Genomic DNA, 23,761 nt, shown 5'->3' with positions numbered 1-23,761 from the left:
CAGAATGGGCTTCGGGTGAAGCATAATGAACCTGTAGCCATATTATTTCAACAGTATTTAACATGAGATCCTCTCTAAGCTTTACAGGAATGTGGTTCTGAATTTAAACAGCCACATCTCCACCTTTGGCATTTCTGTCTTTTCAGTAGGTCTTATAACCATGTATTGCTACCACTGTATCATCAAAGGTATTATCTAAGTGAGTTTCAGACATTGTCAGAATATGAATGTCATCTGTTACTAGCAAATTATTGATTTCATGAACCTCAGTGCTAACAGTATAACTCTGGTTCATAGGCATATGATTACTGCATACAATAGCTGTAGAATCAGCAGAGACATTCAGGGCAGTTAGAGGGACATACATTAGGTTACTTACATTGTGTCTTCCAACGCCGCTGGGATAATGTACATTTGCTGAAGCATTATGACAACTCAGCGACACAGTGGTAGGATTTAACTGAGCAGGGCTTGGGTCATTGATAAGTCATTGTCTCAACGCAGCCTTATAATGCTGTGAAAGAATCCAGGAAGCCAAATGATTTGGGTGGATACCATCCTCCTTATAAAACAAGCTTTGTTTCCAGAAGGTATCAACATTTTCAATAAATGTTACACCCACAACGCTGCAATAGTATCGTAGCCAGTTATGGAGGGCTAAAAGTCTGCTGAACCATTCAATGCCACGATTTAGGGAGGGCAAAGGGCCAGATATTATGGGGCGTTTGTTGGTGTTAAATAGAGACCCAATCAGTTCTTTAAAATCCATCTTCAGCTGTTCTGAGCTGCCCTGTGTGTAGATTGATGAGGGGAAAAAACAATTTAATCAATTTTAGAAAAAGGCTGTAACGTAACAAAATGTGGAAAAAGTCAAGGGATCTGAATACTTTCCGAATGTACTGTATATCAAAAAAACATCACACAGATTACACCCTTCCCAATTAAGGGAATGGGAAAGGGGGATACCTAGTCAGTTGTACAACTGAATGCATTCAACTGAAATGTGTCTTCCGCATTTAACCCCTCTGATTCAGAGAGGTGCGGTGGGCTGCCTTAATCGACATCCACGTCTTCTGAGCCCGGGGAACAGTGGGTTAACTGCCTTGCTCAGGAGCAGAACGACAATTAAGCTTTGCTCTATGGTGTAACACCATACAGATATCTATCAAAATGACTAAAAATGTATAGAGGGTGTGGACTATTTGGATTGCTGAGGGGAAGGTGGGGGACAGTTTTGAAAATGTTCACGTGGGCTGGCTGCGTTCATTCCTCTTTACTGCCAGTCATGTGACAGAGACCTTCAATAGAGCGCCAGCACATCTAAGAGGCCCTGTCATTTCCAGGTGTCACCTCAGGGAACAGACGGACATGCATGCAGACAGGCAGACAGACAAGATACGTTCTGTGTGGCCTCGTCTCGGTTACTTAGATCAGTGTGCGAGAGGAAGAGATACATTGAGGATAGCATGAGTGATACTCAGTGGAGAGATGCCTGAGTGGTCCCGTCTGGAGGCGCGTGAAGAACCTTTTGAGCCGGGTGACAGATTACAGGCCACTCATGTTGCCACGGCGACTGCCACAGCTGGCTGAGATGAATCACCCATCAGCGTTCTTCTGTAAACCACACGTACACAGCCGTATTCTGCTGATGAGTCTATCATTTCTCTCTCTCCCTCTCTCTCGCTCTCTCTCTTTCTGTCTCTCTATCCCCGTCTTTCTTCCACATATCATTGACCGTGTCATTTCCCACTCCTCCTCCAGCATGTCTTGCCCCCCCCTCCCGTCTTTCTCTCTCCCCCTCTCTCTCCATCTTTCAATCCTCTCCCATCAAATTGAACAAGCCTCTCTACCCCATCATCCCACTCGACCAGTCTATTACTCTCTTGTTCCTGGCTGAGTATCCCAGTGCCCAGCACCACACAGCAAGCAAATCACTGTTGACATTTTAAAAGGCACTTGATCAAATGGCACAGAGTGGGCTGGCTATGGGAAGGCCCATTTGTTCAATGAGCTCAACATCCCAGCAGACATGAGCATTTGTCTTTGACCAGGCCGGCTCAGAGTAGTTAAATCAAAGTGGCAGGCAAAGCCAGGCTCATAACCATAATCAGTCTGCTGCTGCTTGGACTATGTGATTGATACAGTCACACACAGTGTGTGTGTGTGTGCGTGCACATGCATATCTACACACAAACATATTTATATACGTGTGTGTCTGTGTTAATGTCTGTGTACACATAATGATTTTCTCCTATTCCTCCCAGCTATCGGACCTTTGTCTCCGAGGACGCTGGCCCCAACACACTAGTTGCCACGGTACTGGCTAAGGACCCAGACGGTGATGGAATAGTGTACTCATTTACAGCTGGCAACGAGGAGGGCAACTTTGTCATTGACAGCCAGAAAGGTGACCCTTTGTGGAATGCTTTGTACTTCTTTTATGATATGTCAATACTAATTGACACCAAAGGTTCATGAAAAAGCAACAATTTCAAAAGAAGCGCAGACTGTTTGTTATTGAAGTCATAAATACAAAAAACTACATTACTGTATATCCAGGGCTTTTCTTTTGTTCCCCTAACATAGTTTATTCTCTCATATAGAAAATAGTTCTGGCCTGTGTACTCTGTATTTTGTGGCTGTGCAATTTATCTTTTTTTATTTACCCTCTGATCCGTAACCAGCAGGACATTTGTCTGACAGGGTGACATTTGTCAACCAACCCTTTCAATTCAATTTCACATTAGTTTTTCTATCATAGCTCACAATCTACAGCTTCTACACTCCCAGCCTCCATCTTGAGTCTATTTTCCCCTCTCATCCGTCCTCCCTTGCATCTTAAAGATAAGGCAAACGCCGAGCCGGCCCCAGGGATAAGAGACATAAGCGGTCGCTAGGGAAACGTTTTTATTTTATATATTTTTTTTACATTTTTGGAATGCAGTTGGGGTCTCAACTTACTATAGAGAGTAAGAATAGTAGAATACACCAGGTGCAATTTCGAAATTTGGTTGTGCATTAGCAGTGTTTCTCTTGTTATGTCAGTCACTGAAAGTCACTCAATAAGCCATGTCAGCTAACAATTTTAAGCTATCTAAACCATTGATTTTGTTAGTCATTCTAATTCAAATATCATATGAACATGGCATAAGTCATGGCAAAATGGGTAGAATTGCAGGAAATTAGCTTTAAAACTGCAAAAATGTCTCTCCGCCACATGGCAAAATGAATAGAATTGCAGGACATTAACTGTAAAAATGCAAATATTTTCTCTCTGCCCCATGGCAAAATGAGTAGAATTGCATGCCATTTGTTATAAAATTGAAAAATGTTCTGTCTGCCCCATAGCAAAATGTGTAGAATGGCAGAAAACTTTCTTTAAAACGGCAACATTCTCTCTATTTTCTTATTTTGTGAGCTGCTCTGACAGCTGGTGCTTAAAGCTAGTGAGGGAGATAAGTGTTTCCAGTTACAGAGATTTTTGTAGTTCGTTCCAGTCATTGGCAGCAGAGAACTGGAAGGAGAGGCGGCCAAAGGAGATATTGGCTTTGGGGGTGACAAGTGAGATATACCTGCTGGAACGCGTGCTACGGGTGGGTGCTGCTATGGTGACCAGCGAGCAGAGATAAGGCGGGACTTTACCTAGCAGGGTCTTGTAGATGACCTGGAGCCAGTGGGTTTGGCGACGAGCATGAAACGAGGGCCAGCCAACGAGAGCGTACAGGTCGCAGCGGTGGGTAGTATATGGGGCTTTGGTGACAAAATGGATGGCACTGTGATAGACTGCATCCAATTTGTTGAGTAGGGTGTTGGAGGCTATTTTGTAAATGACATCGCCAAAGTCGAGGATCGTTAAGATGGTCAGTTTTACGAGGGCAGCATTTGGCAGCATGAGTGAAGGATGCTTTTGTCACACCCTGGCCTTAGTTATCTTTGTTTTCATTATTATTTTAGTTAGGTCAGGGTGTGACATGGGGAAGTTTGTGTGTTTTTGTATTGTCTAGGGTGTTGTATGTTTTAGGGGGTTTAGTAGAGTAGATGGTTTAGTGTTCAGTGTAGGTATCTAGAAAAGTCTATGGTTGCCTGAATTGGGTCTCAATTAGAGACAGCTGGTTATTATTGTCTCTGATTGGGAGCCATATTTAAGGCAACCATAGGCTTTAGCTGTTTTGTGGGGAATTGTCTATGTCGAAGTATTTTGTGTCAGCACTTATGTTTGTATAGCTTCACGGTCGTCTGTTTTGTTGGTTTGTTTTGTTTTTCCTTCTTATAATAAAAAGAAGATGTATTTTTCACGCGCTGTGCCTTGGTCCTCTCTCTCCCTTTGACGATCGTGACAGCTTTGTTGCGAAATAGGAAGCCAATTCTAGATTTGACTTTGGATTGGAGATGTTTTATGTGAGTCTGGAAGGAGAGTTTACAGTCTAACCATCTAGGTATTTGTAGTTGTCCACATATTCTAGGTCAGAACCGTCCAGAGTAGTGATGCACAATGGCAATGTGTAAAATTGTAGGAAATGAACTCTAATCTTAAATGTTTCTCTCCACTGTCGAGGGGGGGTCACTAAAATGTTTTGCCATGAGGTGGGGGGCCCTCAACCAAATCTTGCTTAGGGGCAAAGAGCAGGCTACTGTAGGTTAATATGAGAACAGAAAGTATTATTTAATGGAAATTAGTCCCTTGCCAAAGAAATTATAATAATAAAAAAAACATATACGTATATACTGTACAGCAGGTTCTGTCACAAAATGTACCTACTGTAGGTGACAAAGATCTAGATGGATATTGTAATTCGTCGGCATAGTAACAAACCCTCACCTCGCAACTCAACCCAGTAGAGAGAAATATTTTCCGTTTTAAAGCTAATTTCCTGCAATTCAAAACATTATACCATAGAGAGAAGGGAGCATTTAGCCATTTACAGCTCATTTCCTGCTATTCTACATATTTTCCTCGTCTTATGTTCATATGATACCAGGAGTCGAATCCCGACCCAATTCCTAAAAACGGAAGAAAAAACAGTTTGACCCCATTCTGGGTCCGGATCTGGCCCGCGGTCCGCCTATTGAATATGGCTGCTGTACAGTATGGCTAAAACAACATGAGACCGGCTAAGTACAGTATATTATATCATAGTTCATCATTTTGTGTCTAGACTGTGGAGACCTCCTCTACCACAGACAATTAGTGAGCAAGAAGTAGACGAGTGAAAGAACTCAGAATCCTGCTTGTTGTCTTTAATCAGGAGGAGCAGTGAGAGATGGGTGATACAACAAGAGGAAACACTCCCTGTGCTCTCTCTCTCTTTCACATCAATTACTTTCCCCCAGATCACAAGTAGCTCATCCTGAACCCATTGATGTCGGTATTTACAGAGAGAACAGTTGACTCAGATGCTGTTCTCCTTTCGTTGATCCTTTTTTTCCTCCTAGTTATGCAAAGGCAAGACAAGGAGAAAACAAGTACATCTAACGTGCATGTATGTAGCCTGGTTAACTTATAGCCCTTGTCACCTTCACATGGGAATGGGGACCTCTTCTCAGCTGAGCTGGGTGACAGTACAGTTGGGGACACAAAAAAATGAATCTGTACTAAACTGCAATAAAAAACATGTAATGTAACTGCACCATCAGGGGCATATTTAAGAGATGTATTTAATTACATGGGTTATAGTTAGATAATTGCTAACGAACTTGGTGCTTGGCGTCACCCTGCGACATGGCAAGTCACATTAACAATGTAACTGGCTGCAGCAAAGGCATTGTAAAAAAGTAACGTTTTAATGTCTTCAACCGTAGGTAGTGGTCCCTTGCTAAGGTTGTAATGGTCCTCTGGTCTCATCTTTTTAGGGTTGATCCGGCTGCGCTCCACCCCCCCTCCCAAGCTCCAGGGCCTGGAGTATGTCCTCAACGTGACGGCTACGGACGACAACGCCTCCGGGGGGCCACACCCACTCTCTGCAACTGCCCGGGTCATCGTGGGTGTTGATGACGTCAATAACAACAAACCCATCTTTGAGAAGGTGAGGGAAAAGTATTGTGGATGATGTCCCTTTATACACACAGTAGTACATTGGACTGTATACAGGAAAGTAGTGTTAAAATTGTCTTCTAGGTAGTCTTCTCTGTCAATGTCTTGCACTGTCTGTCTGTCTGTCTGTCTGTCTGTCTGTCTGTCTGTCTGTCTGTCTGTCTGTCTGTCTGTCTGTCTGTCTGTCTGTCCTTCCAACTCTCGCTCTCTCTCCTACTTCCCCTGTCTCTCTACAGTATCCCCCTTATGGTTTCCCCAGAACTCTGATTAGTGCACATGCTATTTGAAGACAGAGATTTTAATTAATTGATGAAAAAAGTGACGTATCATCATGATATACTATACCTTGATGACTAACGTCCTCCTTAATTAGGAGTGACGTATACTTGGTCTGAGAAGTCTTCATAAAGTTCGTAAAGTCATGAGGTCCAGTGGATGGCTGGAAGGTGTCGAGGTGATACTAGATGACTAGATGACCAAAAGTATGTGGTCCTTTATGGCAATTTATTTAACTAGCTTGCACTTGCTAGCTAATTGGTCCTATTTAGCTAGCTTTTTCCTGGGATATAAACATTGATTTGTTATTTTACCTGAAATGCACAAGGTCCTCTACTCCGACAATTAATCCACACATAAAACGGTCAACCGAATCGCTTCTAGTCATCTCTCCTCCTAGGCTTTTTCTTCTCTTGATTTTATATTGCAATTGGCAACTTTCATAAACTAGGTGCATTACCGCCACTGACCTCGTTCGTCTTTCAGTCACCCACGTGGGTATAACCAATGAGGAGATGGCACGAGGGCACCTGATTCTATAAACCAATGAGGAGATGGGAGAGGCAGGACTTGCAGCGCGATCTGCGTCAAAAATAGAACTGACTTCTATTTTAGCCCTTGGCAACGCTGACGCTCGTTGGCGCGCGCGAGCAGTGTGGGTGCAATAATTGAATAATATAGATTTCTACATTTATTTTGCAACGCTCGTGCACGCAACGCGAGCGGTGTAGTCAGCCTGTTACACACTACGCGTTTCAGCACTCAGTGGTCCCGTTCTGCGATCTTGTTTGGCCTAGATGTTTCCACTTCACAATAACAGCACTTACAGTTGACCGCGGCAGCTCTAGCAGGGCAGAAATTTGACGAACTGACTTGTTGGAAAGGTGTCATCCTAGCTGCCATGCTGAAAGTCTCTGAGCTCTTCATTAAAGCCATTCTACTGCCAATGTTTGTCTATGGAGATTGCATGGCGGTGTGCTCAATTTTATACACGTGTCACCAACAGGTGTGGCTGAAATAGTCAAATCCACTCATTTGAAGGGTCCACATACTTTTGCATATATAGTGTATTTTTAGTACTTTGATATTCATATTGCTAATATGTATATTTTCCTGTTGGGCATATTGTGATCTCTCTCTCTCTACTAACAGTATTTTACTTGTATGTGTATTAATTCAAAAGCGCTCTAGTGAGTCACTGGAGACTCTCTGTCTCTGGGGCAGACTCAAGGGATAAGGTAGACATGATACCAGGGAAAGACAGAGTGGGTGCAATGTTGAGTTGTGGTTTGATGCGGTGGTGGACCTTCAAAGAAAGTAATGGCATTGCTCTATTTTCAATCCTATCATGTGTACTGTGCAAATGTCTACATAGAGTACAATGAGTATTTTCTAACCTAATTTCTGGATTCATTCTGAACCCACCCCATCTGCCCTTTTTTTTGTTATCTTTCTGTCTCTCTCTCCCTCTCCCACACCTTATTTTCCCTCCCTCTCTCAGTGTCAGCAGTACAGGGAGCAGGCGTCTGTGTTGGAGAACCAGCCCACAGGGACCTTCGTGCTGCAGGTGCATGCGGTGGATGCAGACGAGGGGGCCAATGGGAAGGTCAAGTATGGCCTGATGCACAGAGACAGAGCCATGCCTGCCTTCAGAATCCACCCTGACACAGGTAGGTACAGAGGGCAAGGATCCCAGTTATCTGTGGTGGTACTTGTTGAATTAGCCATAACCAAGCAGGATGTGTAGCATGGAAACAATAAGCATTTAAGACCAGGGGTAAATGCGTAACAGATTTAACAATTCCCATGCAGTCTTGATACTCTTAATAATATATTTTTTTAAACGGTATTGTCAGATAAATGCCCTTTACATACCTGTACAATTGAAATGAAGTATTACACCTCATACTTAACTTTTATTTATCGACCTATCGATCACGTTTTGCAGTATAACAATGTACTGTTATAATCATAAATGGATCCAGGATAAATATAACAATAATCAATAATGTCATGACAAATACAGCTATCCTATTAACGAGTTGTGACTAACTTCTTGAGTTTTTCCCGACCACTCAGGAAAAAACTCAGGAAACAAAATTATAGAACAAAACTAGGGCCCAGAGCTTTTCCTCAATTTCATGGTCATGTAGTTACCTCATGAAAAACTCAGGGGCCCTAGTCATGACCTTAGGCATCTGACCTCTGTGTCAGGTGTGATCGTGACGGCACGGCGGTTCGACCGGGAACGTCAGAGAGAGTACTCCATCACGGTGACGGCTACAGACTGGGCTGACGAGCCTCTCATAGGGATCTGTCAACTCAACGTCCTCATCCAGGACCACAATGATAACAGCCCCAAGTTTGAGAACCTGCGCTACGAGTGTGAGTGTCGTGTTATACATAATAATACATATGATAAAAGTATAATATAATACTAATACATATGATTGATGGCAGACTGACCATTCGTTATCATGATATAGACTATTAACCAAAGCTCTTAGAAAAGGTTTTATGTACTATGCGTTATGCATAGTAACTCTTTACTTAATTATCTGGTAAAAGTTGTCATCGTAATCCATTGTCTTTACATGTATTGCCATACGTAAAGATGTAAGCATACATAAACATACATAAGCATGTAAACAATTGATTTGTGTTCTGTTGATTCAGTCTATACTGTTCGCCAAAGTTGTGACAGACCGTGACCTTGCGCCAGAGTGAGGAGCATATTGTTTGGTCTATATTGTCTCTCACAGACTTTCTGAGAGAGGACACCATGATCGGCACCAGTTTCCTGCGTGTGGCGGCGCACGATGATGACTTTGGCACCAACGCAGTCGTCACCTACTCCATGTCCCAGGAGCAGCCTGAGTACCTGAGGGTCAACCCTGTTACCGGCTGGGTGTACGTCAACCAGCCCATATCACAGGTCTGTCACGTAACCAGTGTGGTGGAATTATTTTAATCAAAAGGAGAGACTTTTAGATTTCTTCAAAATCATCAAACTTTATTATTAAATTAGTGCAGTAATGGAGCTGGTCGGTAATCACCCCTGGAGCTGATCACTGAGAACTCAACCAGCTGGTCGGTAATCACCCCTGGAGCTGATCACTGAGAACTCAACCAGCTGGTCGGTAACCACCCCTGGGTCTGATCACTGAGAACTCAACCAGCTGGTCGGTAATCACCCCTGGGTCTGATCACTGAGAACTCAACCAGCTGGTCGGTAACCACCCCTGGGTCTGATCACTGAGAACTCAACCAGCTGGTCGGTAATCACCCCTGGGTCTGATCACTGAGAACTCAACCAGCTGGTCGGTAATCACCCCTGGGTCTGATCACTGAGAACTCAACCAGCTGGTCGGTAATCACCCCTGGAGCTGATCACTGAGAACTCAACCAGCTGGTTTGAGCCACAGCATTTTATAGCAAAGTCCATCCTCCTTCAGTCTACCTGACAAACACCAGATGTATGGAATGGGTCACAAGGTTAAGATTTGTATGAAAGATACTTAGAATTCACAGCAGACAGTATGTCATTGTGTAGAGACCAGGGTCTGTCCCTGGAGCCATCTCTCCCTGGTACCTTAAAGAACAGAAACATTAACTCATGCTCTGGAATGCGGTATCACCCAAAGACATCGTAAATCTTCCAGATGCACATCCTCAGTAAAACACACACAGATGAGCATTCTAACAACCCCTTATACTGTTGCATAAAACAACCATGTAATGCAATAACAGCATTATTTTTTATTTTTTATTTTTTTATTTTACCGTTATTTTACCAAGTAAGTTGACTGAGAACACGTTCTCATTTGCAGCAACGACCTGGGGAATAGTTACAGGGGAGAGGAGGGGGATGAATGAGCCAATTGTAACATCATCTTGTAATTTCCACCATACCAGTCAGTCAATCAGCCCATCTCACATGTCAGTCAGTCAATAAGTCAGTCAACCAGCCAGTCAACCAGCCCAAATCCCAGGTCAGCCAACCAGTTAGTCAACCAGCCCGTATCACAGGTCAGTCAACCAGTTAGTCAACCAGCCCGTATCACAGGTCAGTCAACCAGTTAGTCAACCAGAAAGTCAACCAGCCATTCAACGAGTCCATATCACAGGTTGGTTAACCAGTCATTCAACCAGCCTCTTGCTCAATCCCAGTAGATATCATCAGTGCAGGGTGATAGAGCTGTATAAAATACAGTGTCATTAACTTACTGAACTATATCAGGCTTAAATTAACCATATTAGACAGAATCGTATTGGTCCTTGCTATCCGGGACTATCCTTGGGATGTCTCTACCCCATTGAGGTTGACATTTAAACTGGTTAAGGTAATGTGGGGTGGGGGATGGGGGGGAGGGTGTAGGGGTTAAGGTTAGGCTTAGGGTTAGGGTTAGCAGGAACCCAATCTTATTATCTCGCTATTGTTTTGATGGCAGAGGTCCTACATCACACGGGAAGTAGTTGCCACGGACGGGGGGAATCGCAGCACATCTGTGGAGCTGTCTGTCACCATTACCAATGTGAAGAACCAGCCCCCGCAGTGGGAAAAGGACAGCTACAGCGTGGTCATCCCAGAGAACACAGCCAGGGACACTTCCATCGTGGTGCGTGGAACAGTCCGGTACCAGCCTGGGTGGCATGGGAAGCCTATCCCATTATGGACTTTCGGGTGTCTTTGTTTTGACCATTCGGTTTGATGGCTGCACACACGTTACTCAAGCGTTTGGAAAATATTTTAGGAATTGTTAAGTTGCAGGCTCAGATTTAGTCAAGGAGCACTAATTGACTTGACTAACCTGCCGTAATTTGCAATTTAATTTACTCAACAACTGAATAAATGTAATATTATACAGAAAATCCCATTGAATGTTTTTGTCGTAATTCCCTCTCAAAAATATTGTTTGCTCTCCGTTTACATCAGACGATCAAAGCGACCTCGTTGCTAGGCGATCCCAGGGTGACTTATAACCTGGAGGAGGGCGTGGTCCCGGAGACTAACATGCCTGTGCGGTTCTACCTGTCGCCCAACCGCGAGGACGGCTCTGCCTCCATCCTGGTGTCGGAGCCGCTGGACTATGAGACCACACCCAGTTTCTCCCTGAGGGTGCGGGCTCAGAACGTGGCGGCAGTACCATTGGCTGCATTCACCACCATCCATGTCAACGTCACAGGTAGGTCTCAGCTCAGACACCCTGCAAACACACCATTACAAGGGGGCAAATCCTAACTTCCACTTATGTCAAATCTTTTGCATGGATGTCAGTGGGAGACTTAGTGAACATTTGACTTAAGAGGGAGTTAGAGCCGCCCCTGGGTGAACTGTAAGCATTCACTATTGTCTTCAATAGACATTGATCCATGACTCATCTTTTTTTTTCTCAGCTTTATATATAGTATACTTTGAAAGCTGTAGTTTTATACATCCAATAGCACAAAGTCAGTGAAAAAACTCCACACTGTACCTTTTTTTAATCTTGAAATAGTCTCATGACAGTTTTGATTACAGGTGCAGAAATACATTTTCAAATAATGATTTCTCATATGTTGGCCCTCAGACGTGAACGACAATGTTCCCTTCTTCACCTCCTCCATCTATGAGGCATCAGTGACTGAGGGAGCCAAGGTGGGGACCATGGTCCTCCAGGTGTCTGCTCACGACAAGGACTTGGGTCTCAACGGACAGGTTAGTGGCACATCCACAACATCTAACATAACACAACAAAATAGCCATTGACCCATCCATAACTTAGCATCACATAGTTGTGGTGGTCAAATGGTTGGGATTATGTGCTATTCTGCCTGTGGGGCTTTGACCGTACAACCGTGAAGGTATGCAACACTATAATGATAGCAGTGACAGTGCTATTACAGTGACTCGAGTCTCTATGAACAGTCATGTGACTCATACATAGAACAATTACTCCCCCGCACTCAGGAACTACCGCACCGTTTATCGTTGGTGATTCCATCTGTTACAGTGACCACATGGATGTGATAGAATGATCCTTTACGGCATCCATATTAGGGAGTTGTCCATTTTATGTAATGTGTTGACTTCCTAATATGGATGCCGTACAGAAGTCAGAAATCTCCTAATATGGATACTGTAATTAACTGTACTCTGTCCCTGTCCTACAGATCACCTACTCCCTCCTGAGTGACAGTAGTGGGGACCACCGTCTATTTCGTGTGGATCCAGAGCTGGGCTCCATCTATACAGAGGCGGTGTTTGACCGCGAGGCACAGGGATCCTACCTACTGGAGGTGCAGTCTGAAGACGGCATGGAGTCAGCACGGCCCGGGAGGAACAAACAGCCCAACTTTGGTGAGGGCTGGGTTGTATATATTAGGGCACAACATAGCAAAAAGGTTTGCAGTGATGTTTTCCGATTTGCAGTGATGATTTTCCGATTTGCAGTGGTGTTTTCCCCGATTTGCAGTGATGTTTTTCCGATTTGCAGTGATGTTTTTCCGATTTGCAGTGATATTTTTTCGGATTTGCAGTGATGTTTTTCCGATTTGCAGTGAGGTTTTTTCCGATTTGCAGTGAGTTTTTTTCTGTGTTTGCAGTGATGTTTGGTATCTAATAAAAATGACCCTGATTTGACTACTGCAGTCCTGTAAAAACAAAAAAGGCAGTGGCTGCGGAGACGACTTTTCTCCGACATGAATCTTATGCACATATCACGTTCTACGCATGTGTTTCTTTACCTCTATTTTCCTCACAAATTTGTGTGGTCTCCTTCCCTTCACATTTCTCACTGTCAATCTTGAATGTTTATTATTAAAGTTTTCCCGGTGAAACGTTCATGCAGCATCTGCATACCAACCATTTGATCTCAGTTTCATGAGGATATGTATTTAGATCTTCTTGAGTTACTGTGTTGTTTGGAAGTAGCCTACAGCGTTGTTTTAAATGATGTACAGTGAGCGGATTTTAGAGCAGATGATGTTAACAAAGTAGCATAGCCTTCCTGTGTATTTTGCCTAGTGGCCTACATGTGTATTTTGCCTAGTGGCCTACATGTGTATTTTGCCTAGTGGCCTACCTGTGTATTTTGCCTGTTGAGTTTTGGCCACATGAGAGGGGTTTTTGTCGTACAGTAATGTTATACTATGCTATTATATTCAGTTCTGTTATGTAGAATACTATCATTATGTGATTGTGCAGACATTGATTCAGCTTTGATCTAACTTGATTAAATGAGCCCCATTCGCCAGAGTAGCCTGTTTTTTATTTTTACAAGTAGAACAGAGACTGTGCGTAAAGTAGAGCATAAACACATGCGTAGAAGCGTCGGGATCTTTAGTCCGGAGAAAAATAGGTCAGAAAAGTTGGATCCGCAGCCAAAAAATAAAACATTAAGTACTGTAATGTAGCTAGGGCTGTTAAACCCAATGTGCTCAGCTGAAACAAAGTACAAAAGGAATTCATGCACTGTGCACATTGTTTTACATAGACAATAAATGCCTATAGCATTCTATTCATTTGCCTCCTGCGAGGGCAAATGAAAAGAGAATCTTTCCTTTCATTCATTCTAACAGCGTAACCAGACAGCCTCTTGTCTCTTCCCTGTAGAGAAACTCTCTGAGGGTTGTGGTACATCATTTTACAAAACCATCGAATTTCGCAGTTTGCTGTTCAGAAATCTGAATTGTGTGTTTGGCTTGGTCCTTCATGATGGCAGAATTAACTCTGTTTCGGTATCGCAGGTGATGTAATAGGAAGCTTTGCGTTACGAATTAGGGTTTTTAACAAATGTTTGTGGAGAAGGTATTAGAGGTAAGGGTGATGGTTTGGAATAGCAAAGCCTCCTCTCCGGGGGATGTGAGGGGACTGCTTAGCATTTCCAATGAGCCTTAGCGCTGTGTTGGCGTTGTCTTCTGCCACATATCTGCACCAGCAGAAGGGCTCATCTCCTTAGCAAATACTACCTGTCTGTTGGGAGAGGGAGGAAAAAGAAAGAGAGAGGGGGGGTAGATGGGGATAGGGCCAGGGAGAGGGAGGGAGGAAGGGAGAGCGTGCAGAGAAAAGCAGACAGATATGGTGAAAATAGAAGCACATTTGTATACATGGCCATGTTATATGACCTTCTAAACATACCACTTACGACAAAAATGTCACCAACCTTTTTAGAAAAAGATAATCATGTTTGAGTTCAACAATAAAGGTCTGAAAATGGACCCAGACAGACAGAGACGTAAACACTTGTCGACTCATAAATATTTTATCATCCCAGAGGAGAGGTGGATAGGTTCTTCATCTGTTTTCTTTTAGAAAAGTGCGTTCCTGAGAAGGTCTACCTAATCACTGTTGTTTGCTGCCAAAATGTAACCCGGCTAAAACCATGGTTGAATAATTTCTGTCATTTCAAACACCTAATCGAGAATAACACTATTTCCGATTTCCTTGTCAAGTGAGGCACATTACATTGGGTTAAGTGCTCTTTCTCCCCTTCAAAAGTGTAGTAGGCTCACACTGTGACTGCCGACGTCCTCTGATGTAAAGAGGGATTGGATGGAAAGAGAAGTGTTAGGATGAGAGGAGAGAGAGAGTGGAGGATGACATACCGAGTTGTAGCTCCATGGCGTTTAATCTCCTTCCTCTTGTCGTTCTTTCTTGCAGACACAGCATATGTGCGGGTTTTCATCAGCGACGTGAACGATAACAAACCCGTCTTTGCTCCGCGTCTCTATGAAGTCGGCATTGACGAGGACGCAGATGTCGGCCTGGCTGTTGTCACCGTCGGAGCTAATGACGAAGATGAAGGTATGGAAGGCAGGATGAGATGGCAGGGGAAGAAAGAGAGAGGATAAAACCAGAGATGACACATTGGCACTCATGGCAGTGTTACACATTAATAACATTTCTATTTTCTAGGGAGTGCAGGTTATGGCACTGTGGCAGTGAGGAAGGTAACCTGGCACAGGATTAACATTTCATGGGGACTTTTGAAACCTGAGGGGAAAAGTCTTTTTCACATTTTGTGCCTGGCCAAAACTGTCCTTGGTGTGACACTACACCTTGGTCAGTGGTGACTATCAATCAAATAATTACATTTTCCCCAACCCCAGACACGAGTAAATTGTCTAGTTTTTGAGACTGAGGGCAGTGAAGAGTTACAAATGTAAAAAAAGGACTCACCACAAGTGCCACATCTGGATTGAGTTCTGATTAAATCATGCTGAGAGAGATGAGCTGAGCCACCCTGTGCTACATTAGGACGCAACCATTTAATCGTCAAAAGACAGACACACTCCTACACAGTAGGTGGGTGGGATTTGGTGTGATAAACCAGCTCATCCCTGATACAGCAGCAACACTCGGCGTAATATCCCTTTATCGGCCATGTTTTGGCTTGTTAATCAAGCATTTATCGCAAGCGGGGTCAGTGCGGCTTAGCTTGTAGTGTATGTAGCACTAGCCTCAACCAAGCCATGATGAACGACCAGAAAGCACCAGCCCCCAACATAGAAAGTTAGCAGTTCTGCTCGGGAGCCTAAGCCCAATCTGTCTTGTTTAAAAAATCCACACACGGGCTTGACTGCAGTATAAGCTTATTGGAGAGCCCAGAGGGAGCGCTTTGTCTGCTGATTTGTGTTAATAGCAGAGATTAGACTAGCATTTACATTGGGCTTTAACACAACAGACTGATTGAAAGGGGAGCCATGAAACATACAGGGGATTAATTTATCTGGGGACCATAAACTCACTGGATGGTGTCCATGGAGACACAGCAGAGAAGTTCAGATATCTACTTCCCCATTGGTCCATTTCTCAAACCCTCAAGGCAGGGGTTCAATTTGGCAGGTGTACCTTACACAGGAATGGAGGCCTACAACCTGTTTACATTCAGCACAGTCTGTTTCTGCTCTAGCCAACATGTCATTGTCTTGTTAAACAAGGTAACAATAACATCAACTTGTTGAATGCAGGAACAGTCTGGCACATAATGCTAGCTAACAATGAGGTATGTCCAAAAAGGACGTGCATTAGACTAGCGTCCTGTCCAGGGGGTGTACTTGTACAGTACTTCAAGCTGCCTCACGCTACAGAAACAGGAGATAGGCTCTTGCCAAAGCTACTTACGTACTTTTGTCCAAAATGGCACCCTATTTTCTATATAGTGCACTTTAGAGCACTATGCAGGGAATAGGGTGCAATTTCAGACTTGCTCTAACTCTACGAACAGCATCCAGAACTCCACCTTCAGGAATGTCAATTTCTTCACTCCCTGGTCCCACCACAGGTGCCAACGCCAAGCTGCGTTACCAGATCACATCGGGCAACACCGGAGGGGTGTTTGACATGGAGCCTGAAGTGGGAACCATCTTCATCACCCAGCCTCTGGACTACGAGCTGCAGAAGAGGTACAAGCTGCTGGTGCTGGCATCGGACGGGAAGTGGGAGGACTACGCCGCTGTGGTGGTCAACGTGGTCAACAAGAACGATGAGGCTCCAGTCTTCTCTATGAATGAGTACTACGGCTCAGTGACCGAGGAGCTAGATGGCTCGCCGGTCTTTGTGCTTCAGGTGTGTGTCTCAGAGTTCTTTCTCTAACCTGGGTGCCAGTCAGTTTCAGCTTGTGCAGTCAGGTACCGAGGCTCACACAACCATGTAAAATGCATGCTCTGTATGTCATACTGTACATGTGCTAGACGTAGCTGATAACTACAATGGATATCACTCGACAAGATATTTCTGTCTCTAGCCTGAGTGCCTGTCTGTTTCTGCTTGAGTCAAGACATAGTTTTGTTGTTTGACAAGCCAGGGGTTCATTTTGAATGCACAAACAGTCATGTACCCAGAATAATCTTTATCAAGCATAAAAATCAAATCCATGCTTCTGTATGTCATGCATGTACATAACTAGTCTACTTTCTACTTCATAACCAATGGCTTCTCCGCTGGCTTCTCCGCTGTGCAATCCGGCTTCCGAGCCGGTTACGGGTGCACCTCAGCCACGCTCAAGGTACTAAACGATATCATAACCGCCATCGATAAAAGACAGTACTGTGCAGCCGTCTTCATTGACCTGGCCAAGGCTTTCGACTCAGTCAATCACCGTATTCTTATCGGCAGACTCAATAGCCTTGGTTTTTCTAATGACTGCCTCGCTTGGTTCACCAACTACTTTGCAGACAGAGTTCAGTGTGTCAAATCGGAGGGCATGTTGTACGGACCTCTGGCAGTCTCTATGCGGGTACCACAGGGTTCAATTCTCGGGCCGACACTTTTCTCTGTATATACCAATGATGTCGCTCTTGCTGCGGGCGATTCCCTGATCCACCTCTACGCAGACGACACCATTCTGTATACTTCTGGCCCTTCCTTGGACACTGTGCTAACTAACCTCCAAACGAGCTTCAATGCCATACAACACTCCTTCCGTGGCCTCCAACTGCTCTCAAACGCTAGTAAAACCAAATGCATGCTTTTCAACTGTTCGCTGCCCGCACCCGCCCGCCCGACTAGCATCACCACCCTAGACGGTTCCGACCTAGAATATGTGGACAACTATAAATACCTAGTTGTCTGGTTAGACTGTAAACTCTCCTTCCAGGCTCATATTAAACATCTCCAATCCAAAATCAAATCTAGAATCGGCTTTCTATTTCACAACAAAGCCTCCTTCACTCACGCCGCCAAACTTACCCTAGTAAAACTGACTATCCTACCGATCCTCGACTTCGGCGATGTCATCTACAAAATAGCTTCCAACACTCTACTCAGCAAACTGGATGCAGTCTATCACAGTGCCATCCGTTTTGTTACCAAATCACCTTGTACCACCCACCACTGCGACCTGCATGCTCTAGTCGGCTGGCCCTCGCTAAATAAAAAATAAATAAACAAATAGATTGATGGGATTTATGCTTATAAAGACAGGCATACACACACACACACACACACACACACACACACACACACACACACACACACACACACACACACACACACACACACACACACACACACACACACACACACACACACACACACACACACACACACACACACACACACACACACACCGATGTTGATGAGTTTTGTGTGTCTTTCCAGGTGACAGCCATAGACCCAGACAAGGATGCAGACCAAGTTGCCGTGCGCTACTCTCTTCACGGTCAGGGATCGGAGTCTAAGTTTGTGATCGACGAGATCACAGGGAAAATATACGCCCAGAAGACACTGGACCGCGAGGAGCGGGCAGTGTGGCGCTTTGTGGTCCTGGCCACAGACGAGGAAGGGGAGGGGCTCACCGGCTTCACTGATGTCATCATCAACGTTTGGGACATCAATGACAATGCGCCTTCCTTTGTCTGCGTGCCCGACGGCTGTCACGGCAACGTGGCCGAGAACTCGCCCCCAGGTACCTTCGTGATGGAGATGACGGCGACGGACCTTGATGACACGGCGGTGGGTCAGAACGCCATCCTCTCCTACCGTATCATCGAGAACGCGCATGACGCGGGAGCCGCCGACTTCTTCACCGTTGACGCCAGTACAGGCACCATCTCAGTGGCAACCGGTGGGTTGGACAGGGAGGTGGCAGAGCGGCACCAACTGGTGGTTGAAGCCAAGGATGGAGAGGGTATGATGGGCACGGCTACCGCCACTATCATCATCACGGACCTGAATGACCACACCCCCCGGTTCAAAGAGAAGTGGTGCGGGGCTCGTGTGTCTGAGAGCAGCCCTCCAGACTCAACCGTGCTGAAGCTGGATGCTGTGGACCCAGACTCAGGGGCTCACGGCCTGCTGGGCTTCAGTGTGGTGGCAGGGGATCAGGGTGAGAGGTTCTACATGGTGAGCCACAAAGCAGAGCAGTCTGGAACTCTGAGGCTGAGAAAGAGGCTGGATTACGAGAGGCCCGGCGAGCAACAATTCAACCTCACCATTCGTGTGGAGGACTCCGACTTCTCCAGCCTCATCCACTGCATCATCCAGGTGGTAGACGAGAATGACCACGTCCCAGTGTTCGCCCCCACCTCCTACCCCCTCGCCCCTCTGCCAGAGGATGTTGCAGTGGGAACCAGTATCACCCAGGTGAGGGCCAGCGACTCAGACTCTGACCTGAATGGGGAAATAATCTATAGCATCTCCCCAGAGTCAGACCCGTACAGTCATTTCACAGTGGACGGAAACGGCATCATGACCGTGACCCGCCCGCTAGACAGAGAAATCGTGGCAGAGTACCAACTGGTTGTCCTAGCGACAGACCGGGGTAGTCCAGCCTTGACGGGTAGCACCACGGTCCAGCTGAGCCTGCTGGATGTAAATGACAATGGGCCAGAGCTGGAGGTGACCTATAACCCTGTCCTCTGGGAGAACAGCCCTGCTCCACAGGTGGTGTGGCTCAACCAGACCTCTACCCTGCTCCACGTTATCGACAGGGACTCCCTTGAGAACGGGCCTCCCTTCTCCCTCTCTCTCCCTCGCCTCTACGCCCCTGACTTCCACCTGCAAGACCATGGTGACGGCACGGCAACGCTCACGGCGCTGCACCGCTTCGACCGCGAGCGGCAGAGGGAGTTCTTCCTGCCCTTGGTCATGACAGACAGCGGTCGTCCGCCAATGACGGTCACCAACACACTCACCGTCACTGTGGGCGACCAGAACGACAACGCCCACCAGGAGGGAGAGAAGGAGATTTACGTCCACAGCCGGAGGGGTGAGTTCCTCACTTTAAGACAAGTGTCAGACAACTTTTTCAGTAAACTTTTGGTATTCATTAAGTGCCTAAGAGTAGGAGAGTCTGAGAGTAGGAGTGTCTGAGAGAAGGAGAGTCTGAGAGTAGGAGTGTCTGGGAGTAGGAGAGTCTGAGAGTAGGAGTGTCTGAGAGAAGGAGAGTCTGAGAGTAGGAGTGTCTGAGAGAAGGAGTGTCTGGGAGTAGGAGTGCCTAGGAGTAGGAGTATCTGAGAGTAGGAGTGTCTGAGAGAAGGAGTGTCTGAGAGAAGGAGTGTCTGAGAGAAGGAGTGTCTGGGAGTAGGAGTGCCTAGGAGTAGGAGTGTCTGAGAGTAGGAATGTCTAGGAGTAGGAGTGTCTGCGAGTAGGAGTGTCTGCGAGTAGGAGTGTCTAGGAGTAGGAGTGTCTAGGAGTAGGAGTGTCTAGGAGTTGGAGTGTCTTGGAGTAAGAGTGTCTGGAGCAGGAGTGTCTAGGAGTAAGAGTGTCTTGGAGTGTCTGAGAGTAGGAGTGTCTGAGAGAATGAATGTCTGAGTTTAGGATGTCTGAGGGTAGGAGTGTCTAGGAGTGTCTGAGATAAGGAGTGTCTAGGAGTAGGAATGTCTAGGAGTATGAGTGTCTGAGAGTAGGAGTGTCTGAGATAAGGAGTATCTAGGAGTAGGATTGTCTAGGAGTAAGAGTGTCTTGGAGTGTCTGAGAGGAGGAGTGTCTGAGAGTAGGAGTGTCTGAGAGTAGGAGTGTCTGAGGGTAGGAGTGTCTAGGAGTGTCTGAGATAAGGAGTGTTTAGGAGTAGGAGTGTCTGAGAGTAGGAGTGTCTGGGAGTAGGAGTGTCTAGGAGTAGGAGTGTCTAGGAGTGTCTGAGATAAGGAGTGTCTAGGAGTAGGAATGTCTAGGAGTATGAGTGTCTGAGAGTAGGAGTGTCTGAGATAAGGAGTATCTAGGAGTAGGAGTGTCTAGGAGTAGGAGTGTCTGAGATCAGGATTGTCTAGGAGTAAGAGTGTCTTGGAGTGTCTGAGAGGAGGAGTGTCTGAGAGTAGGAGTGTCTGAGAGTAGGAGTGTCTGAGGGTAGGAGTGTCTGAGGGTAGGAGTGTCTAGGAGTGTCTGAGATAAGGCGTGTTTAGGAGTAGGAGTGTCTAGGAGTAGGAGTGTCTAGGAGTAGGAGTGTCTAGGAGTAGGAGTGTCTAGGAGTAGGAGTGTCTGAGAGTACGAGTGTCTGAGAGTAGGAGTGTCTGGGAGTAGGAGTGTCTAGGAGTAGGATTGTCTAGGAGTGTCTGAGAGTAGGGGTGTCTAGTAGTGTCTGAGAGTAGGAATGTCTAGGAGTTTCTGAGATAAGGAGTGTGTGAGAGGAGGAGTGTCTAGGAGTAGGAGTGTCTAGTAGTGTCTAGGAGTAGGAGTGTCTAGTAGTGTCTGAGAGTAGGATTGTCTAGTAGTGTCTGAGAGTAGGAGTGTCTATGAGTCTCTGAGAGAAGGAGTGTCTGATAGTAGGAGTGTCTAGGAGTAGGAGTGTCCAGGAGTGTCTGAGAGTAGAAGTGTCTTGGAGTTTCTGAGAGAAGGAGTGTCTGAGAGTAGGAGTGTCTAGGAGTAGGATTGTCTAGTAGTTTCTAGGAGTAGGAGTGTCTAGTATTGTCTGAGAGTAGGAGTGTCTAGGAGTGTCTGAGATAAGGAGTGTCTGATAGTGGGAGTGTCTAGGAGTAGGAGTGTCTGATAGTAGGAGTGTCTAGGAGTAGGAGTGTCCAGGAGTGTCTGTGAGTAGAAGTGTCTGAGAGTCGGAGTGTCTAGGAGTAGGAGTGTCTAGGAGTGTCTGAGAGTAGGAGTGTCTAGGAGTGTCTGAGAGTAGAAGTGTCTGAGAGTAGGAGTGTCTAGGAGTGTCTGAGAGTAAGAGTGTCTGATAGTAGGAGGGTCTAGGTGTGTTTGGGAGTAGGAGTGTCTGAGAGTAGGAGTGTCTGAGAGTAGGAGTGTCTGGGAGTAGGAGTGTCTGGGAGTAGGAGTGTCTGGGAGAAGGAGTGTCTGAGAGAAGGAGTGTCTGGGAGTAGGAGTGTCTGAGAGAAGGAGTGTCTGGGAGTAGGAGTGTCTGAGAGTAGGAGTGTCTGGGAGTAGGAGTGTCTGAGAGTAGGATTGTCTGAGAGAAGGAGTGTCTGGGAGTAGGAGTGTCTGGGAGTGTCTGAGAGAAGGAGTGTCTGATAGTGGGAGTGTCTGAGAGAAGGAGTGTCTGGGAGTAGGAGTGTCTGGGAGTGTCTGAGAGAAGGAGTGTCTGATAGTGGGAGTGTCTAGGAGTAGGTGTGTCTGATAGTAGGAGTGTCTAGGAGTAGGAGTGCCTTATAGTGGGAGTGTCTAGGAGTAGGAGTGTCTGATAGTAGGAGTGTCTAGGAGTAGGAGTGTCTGGGAGTAGGAGTGTCTGGGAGTAGGATTCTCTGAGAGAAGGAGTGTCTGAGAGTAGGGGTGTCTAGGAGTGTCTGAGAGAAGGAGTGTCTGATAGTGGGAGTGTCTAGGAGTAGGAGTGTCTGATAGTAGGAGTGTCTAGGAGTAGGAGTGTCCATGAGTGTCTGTGAGTAGAAGTGTCTGAGAGTAGGAGTGTCTAGGAGTAGGAGTGTCTAGGAGTGTCTGAGAGTAGGAGTGTCTAGGATTGTCTGAGAGTAGGAGTGTCTGAGAGTAGGAGTGTCTAGGAGTGTCTGGGATTAAGAGTGTCTGATAGTAGGAGGGTCTAGGTGTGTTTGAGAGTAGGAGTGTCTGAGAGTAGGAGTGTCTAGGAGTGTCTGGGATTAAGAGTGTCTGATAGTAGGAGGGTCTAGGTGTGTTTGAGAGTAGGAGTGTCTGAGAGTAGGAGCGTCTGGGAGTAGGAGTGTCTGGGAGTAGGAGTGTCTGGGAGTAGGAGTGTCTGAGAGAAGGAGTGTCTGGGAGTAGGAGCGTCTGAGAGAAGGAGTGTCTGGGAGTAGGGGTGTCTGAGAGAAGGAGTGTCTGGGAGTAGGAGTGTCTGAGAGAAGAAGTGTCTGGGAGTAGGAGTGTCTGAGAGTAGGAGTGTCTGGGAGTAGGAGTGTCTGGGAGTAGGAGTGTCTGAGAGAAGGAGTGTCTGAGAGAAGGAGTGTCTGAGAGAAGGAGTGTCTGAGAGAAGGAGTGTCTGGGAGTAGGAGTGTCTGAGAGTAGGAGTGTCTGGGAGTAGGAGTGTCTGAGAGTAGGAGTGTCTGGGAGTAGGAGTGTCTGAGAGTAGGAGTGTCTGGGAGTAGGAGTGTCTGAGAGTAGGAGTGTCTGGGAGTAGGAGTGTCTGAGAGTAGGAGTGTCTGGGAGTAGGAGTGTCTGAGAGTAGGAGTGTCTGGGAGTAGGAGTGTCTGGGAGTAGGAGTGTCTGGGAGTAGGAGTGTCTGAGAGTAGGAGTGTCTGGGAGTAGGAGTGTCTGAGAGTAGGAGTGTCTGGGAGTAGGAGTGTCTGAGAGTAGGAGTGTCTGGGAGTAGGAGTGTCTGAGAGTAGGAGTGTCTGGGAGTAGGAGTGTCTGAGAGAAGGATTGCTGATTTAGGTTCAGATTTTTATTCCCCCTTTTATTCATTATGATTTAAAAGGTCAAATGTGTCCAATGTTAGCACTCCAACTTTGAGATGCTATGTGAATATGGGTCCAGGATTTTACCCAAGTTAGCACAGCAGGGAGGATGCGGACTAAGAGTTGACTGAGGTAGGAAATGTTCTTTCTGCGTACCTGTGTTGTCTGAATGCGTAATTGATACACCTGCGGCTAATATTACAATTTCTTTTCAGCATTTCA

At 45.9% G+C, this 23,761-nt stretch overlaps 1 protein-coding gene and 1 long non-coding RNA gene across 2 annotated transcripts in view; one reads left to right on the top strand and one right to left on the bottom strand.

Moving 5' to 3' along the window:
- The window catches only part of LOC129866846 (neural-cadherin-like), a 119,842-nt gene that overhangs the window by 51,938 nt on the left and 44,143 nt on the right, over positions 1-23,761 (top strand). Inside the window, exons 7-18 of the mRNA XM_055939819.1 lie at positions 2,265-2,407; positions 5,851-6,023; positions 7,809-7,977; positions 8,522-8,692; positions 9,070-9,242; positions 10,759-10,926; positions 11,244-11,493; positions 11,878-12,005; positions 12,461-12,647; positions 14,949-15,092; positions 16,573-16,856; positions 18,390-19,998. Of these exons, the coding sequence (XP_055795794.1) occupies positions 2,265-2,407; positions 5,851-6,023; positions 7,809-7,977; positions 8,522-8,692; positions 9,070-9,242; positions 10,759-10,926; positions 11,244-11,493; positions 11,878-12,005; positions 12,461-12,647; positions 14,949-15,092; positions 16,573-16,856; positions 18,390-19,998 (3,599 nt within the window). The remainder of the gene's footprint in view (positions 1-2,264; positions 2,408-5,850; positions 6,024-7,808; positions 7,978-8,521; positions 8,693-9,069; positions 9,243-10,758; positions 10,927-11,243; positions 11,494-11,877; positions 12,006-12,460; positions 12,648-14,948; positions 15,093-16,572; positions 16,857-18,389; positions 19,999-23,761) is intronic.
- Positions 12,542-15,548, bottom strand: LOC129866847 (uncharacterized). Its single transcript, XR_008761535.1, has 3 exons — positions 15,468-15,548; positions 14,894-15,074; positions 12,542-14,261 (listed from the first exon to the last, which is right to left on the bottom strand). It is a non-coding gene; the product is annotated as an uncharacterized LOC129866847 (long non-coding RNA).

The sequence above is a fragment of the Salvelinus fontinalis genome, chromosome 12 (genome assembly GCF_029448725.1).
Source record: "Salvelinus fontinalis isolate EN_2023a chromosome 12, ASM2944872v1, whole genome shotgun sequence".
NCBI lineage: Eukaryota > Metazoa > Chordata > Actinopteri > Salmoniformes > Salmonidae > Salvelinus > Salvelinus fontinalis.
This window is presented reverse-complemented; position numbering and strand designations above follow the sequence as displayed.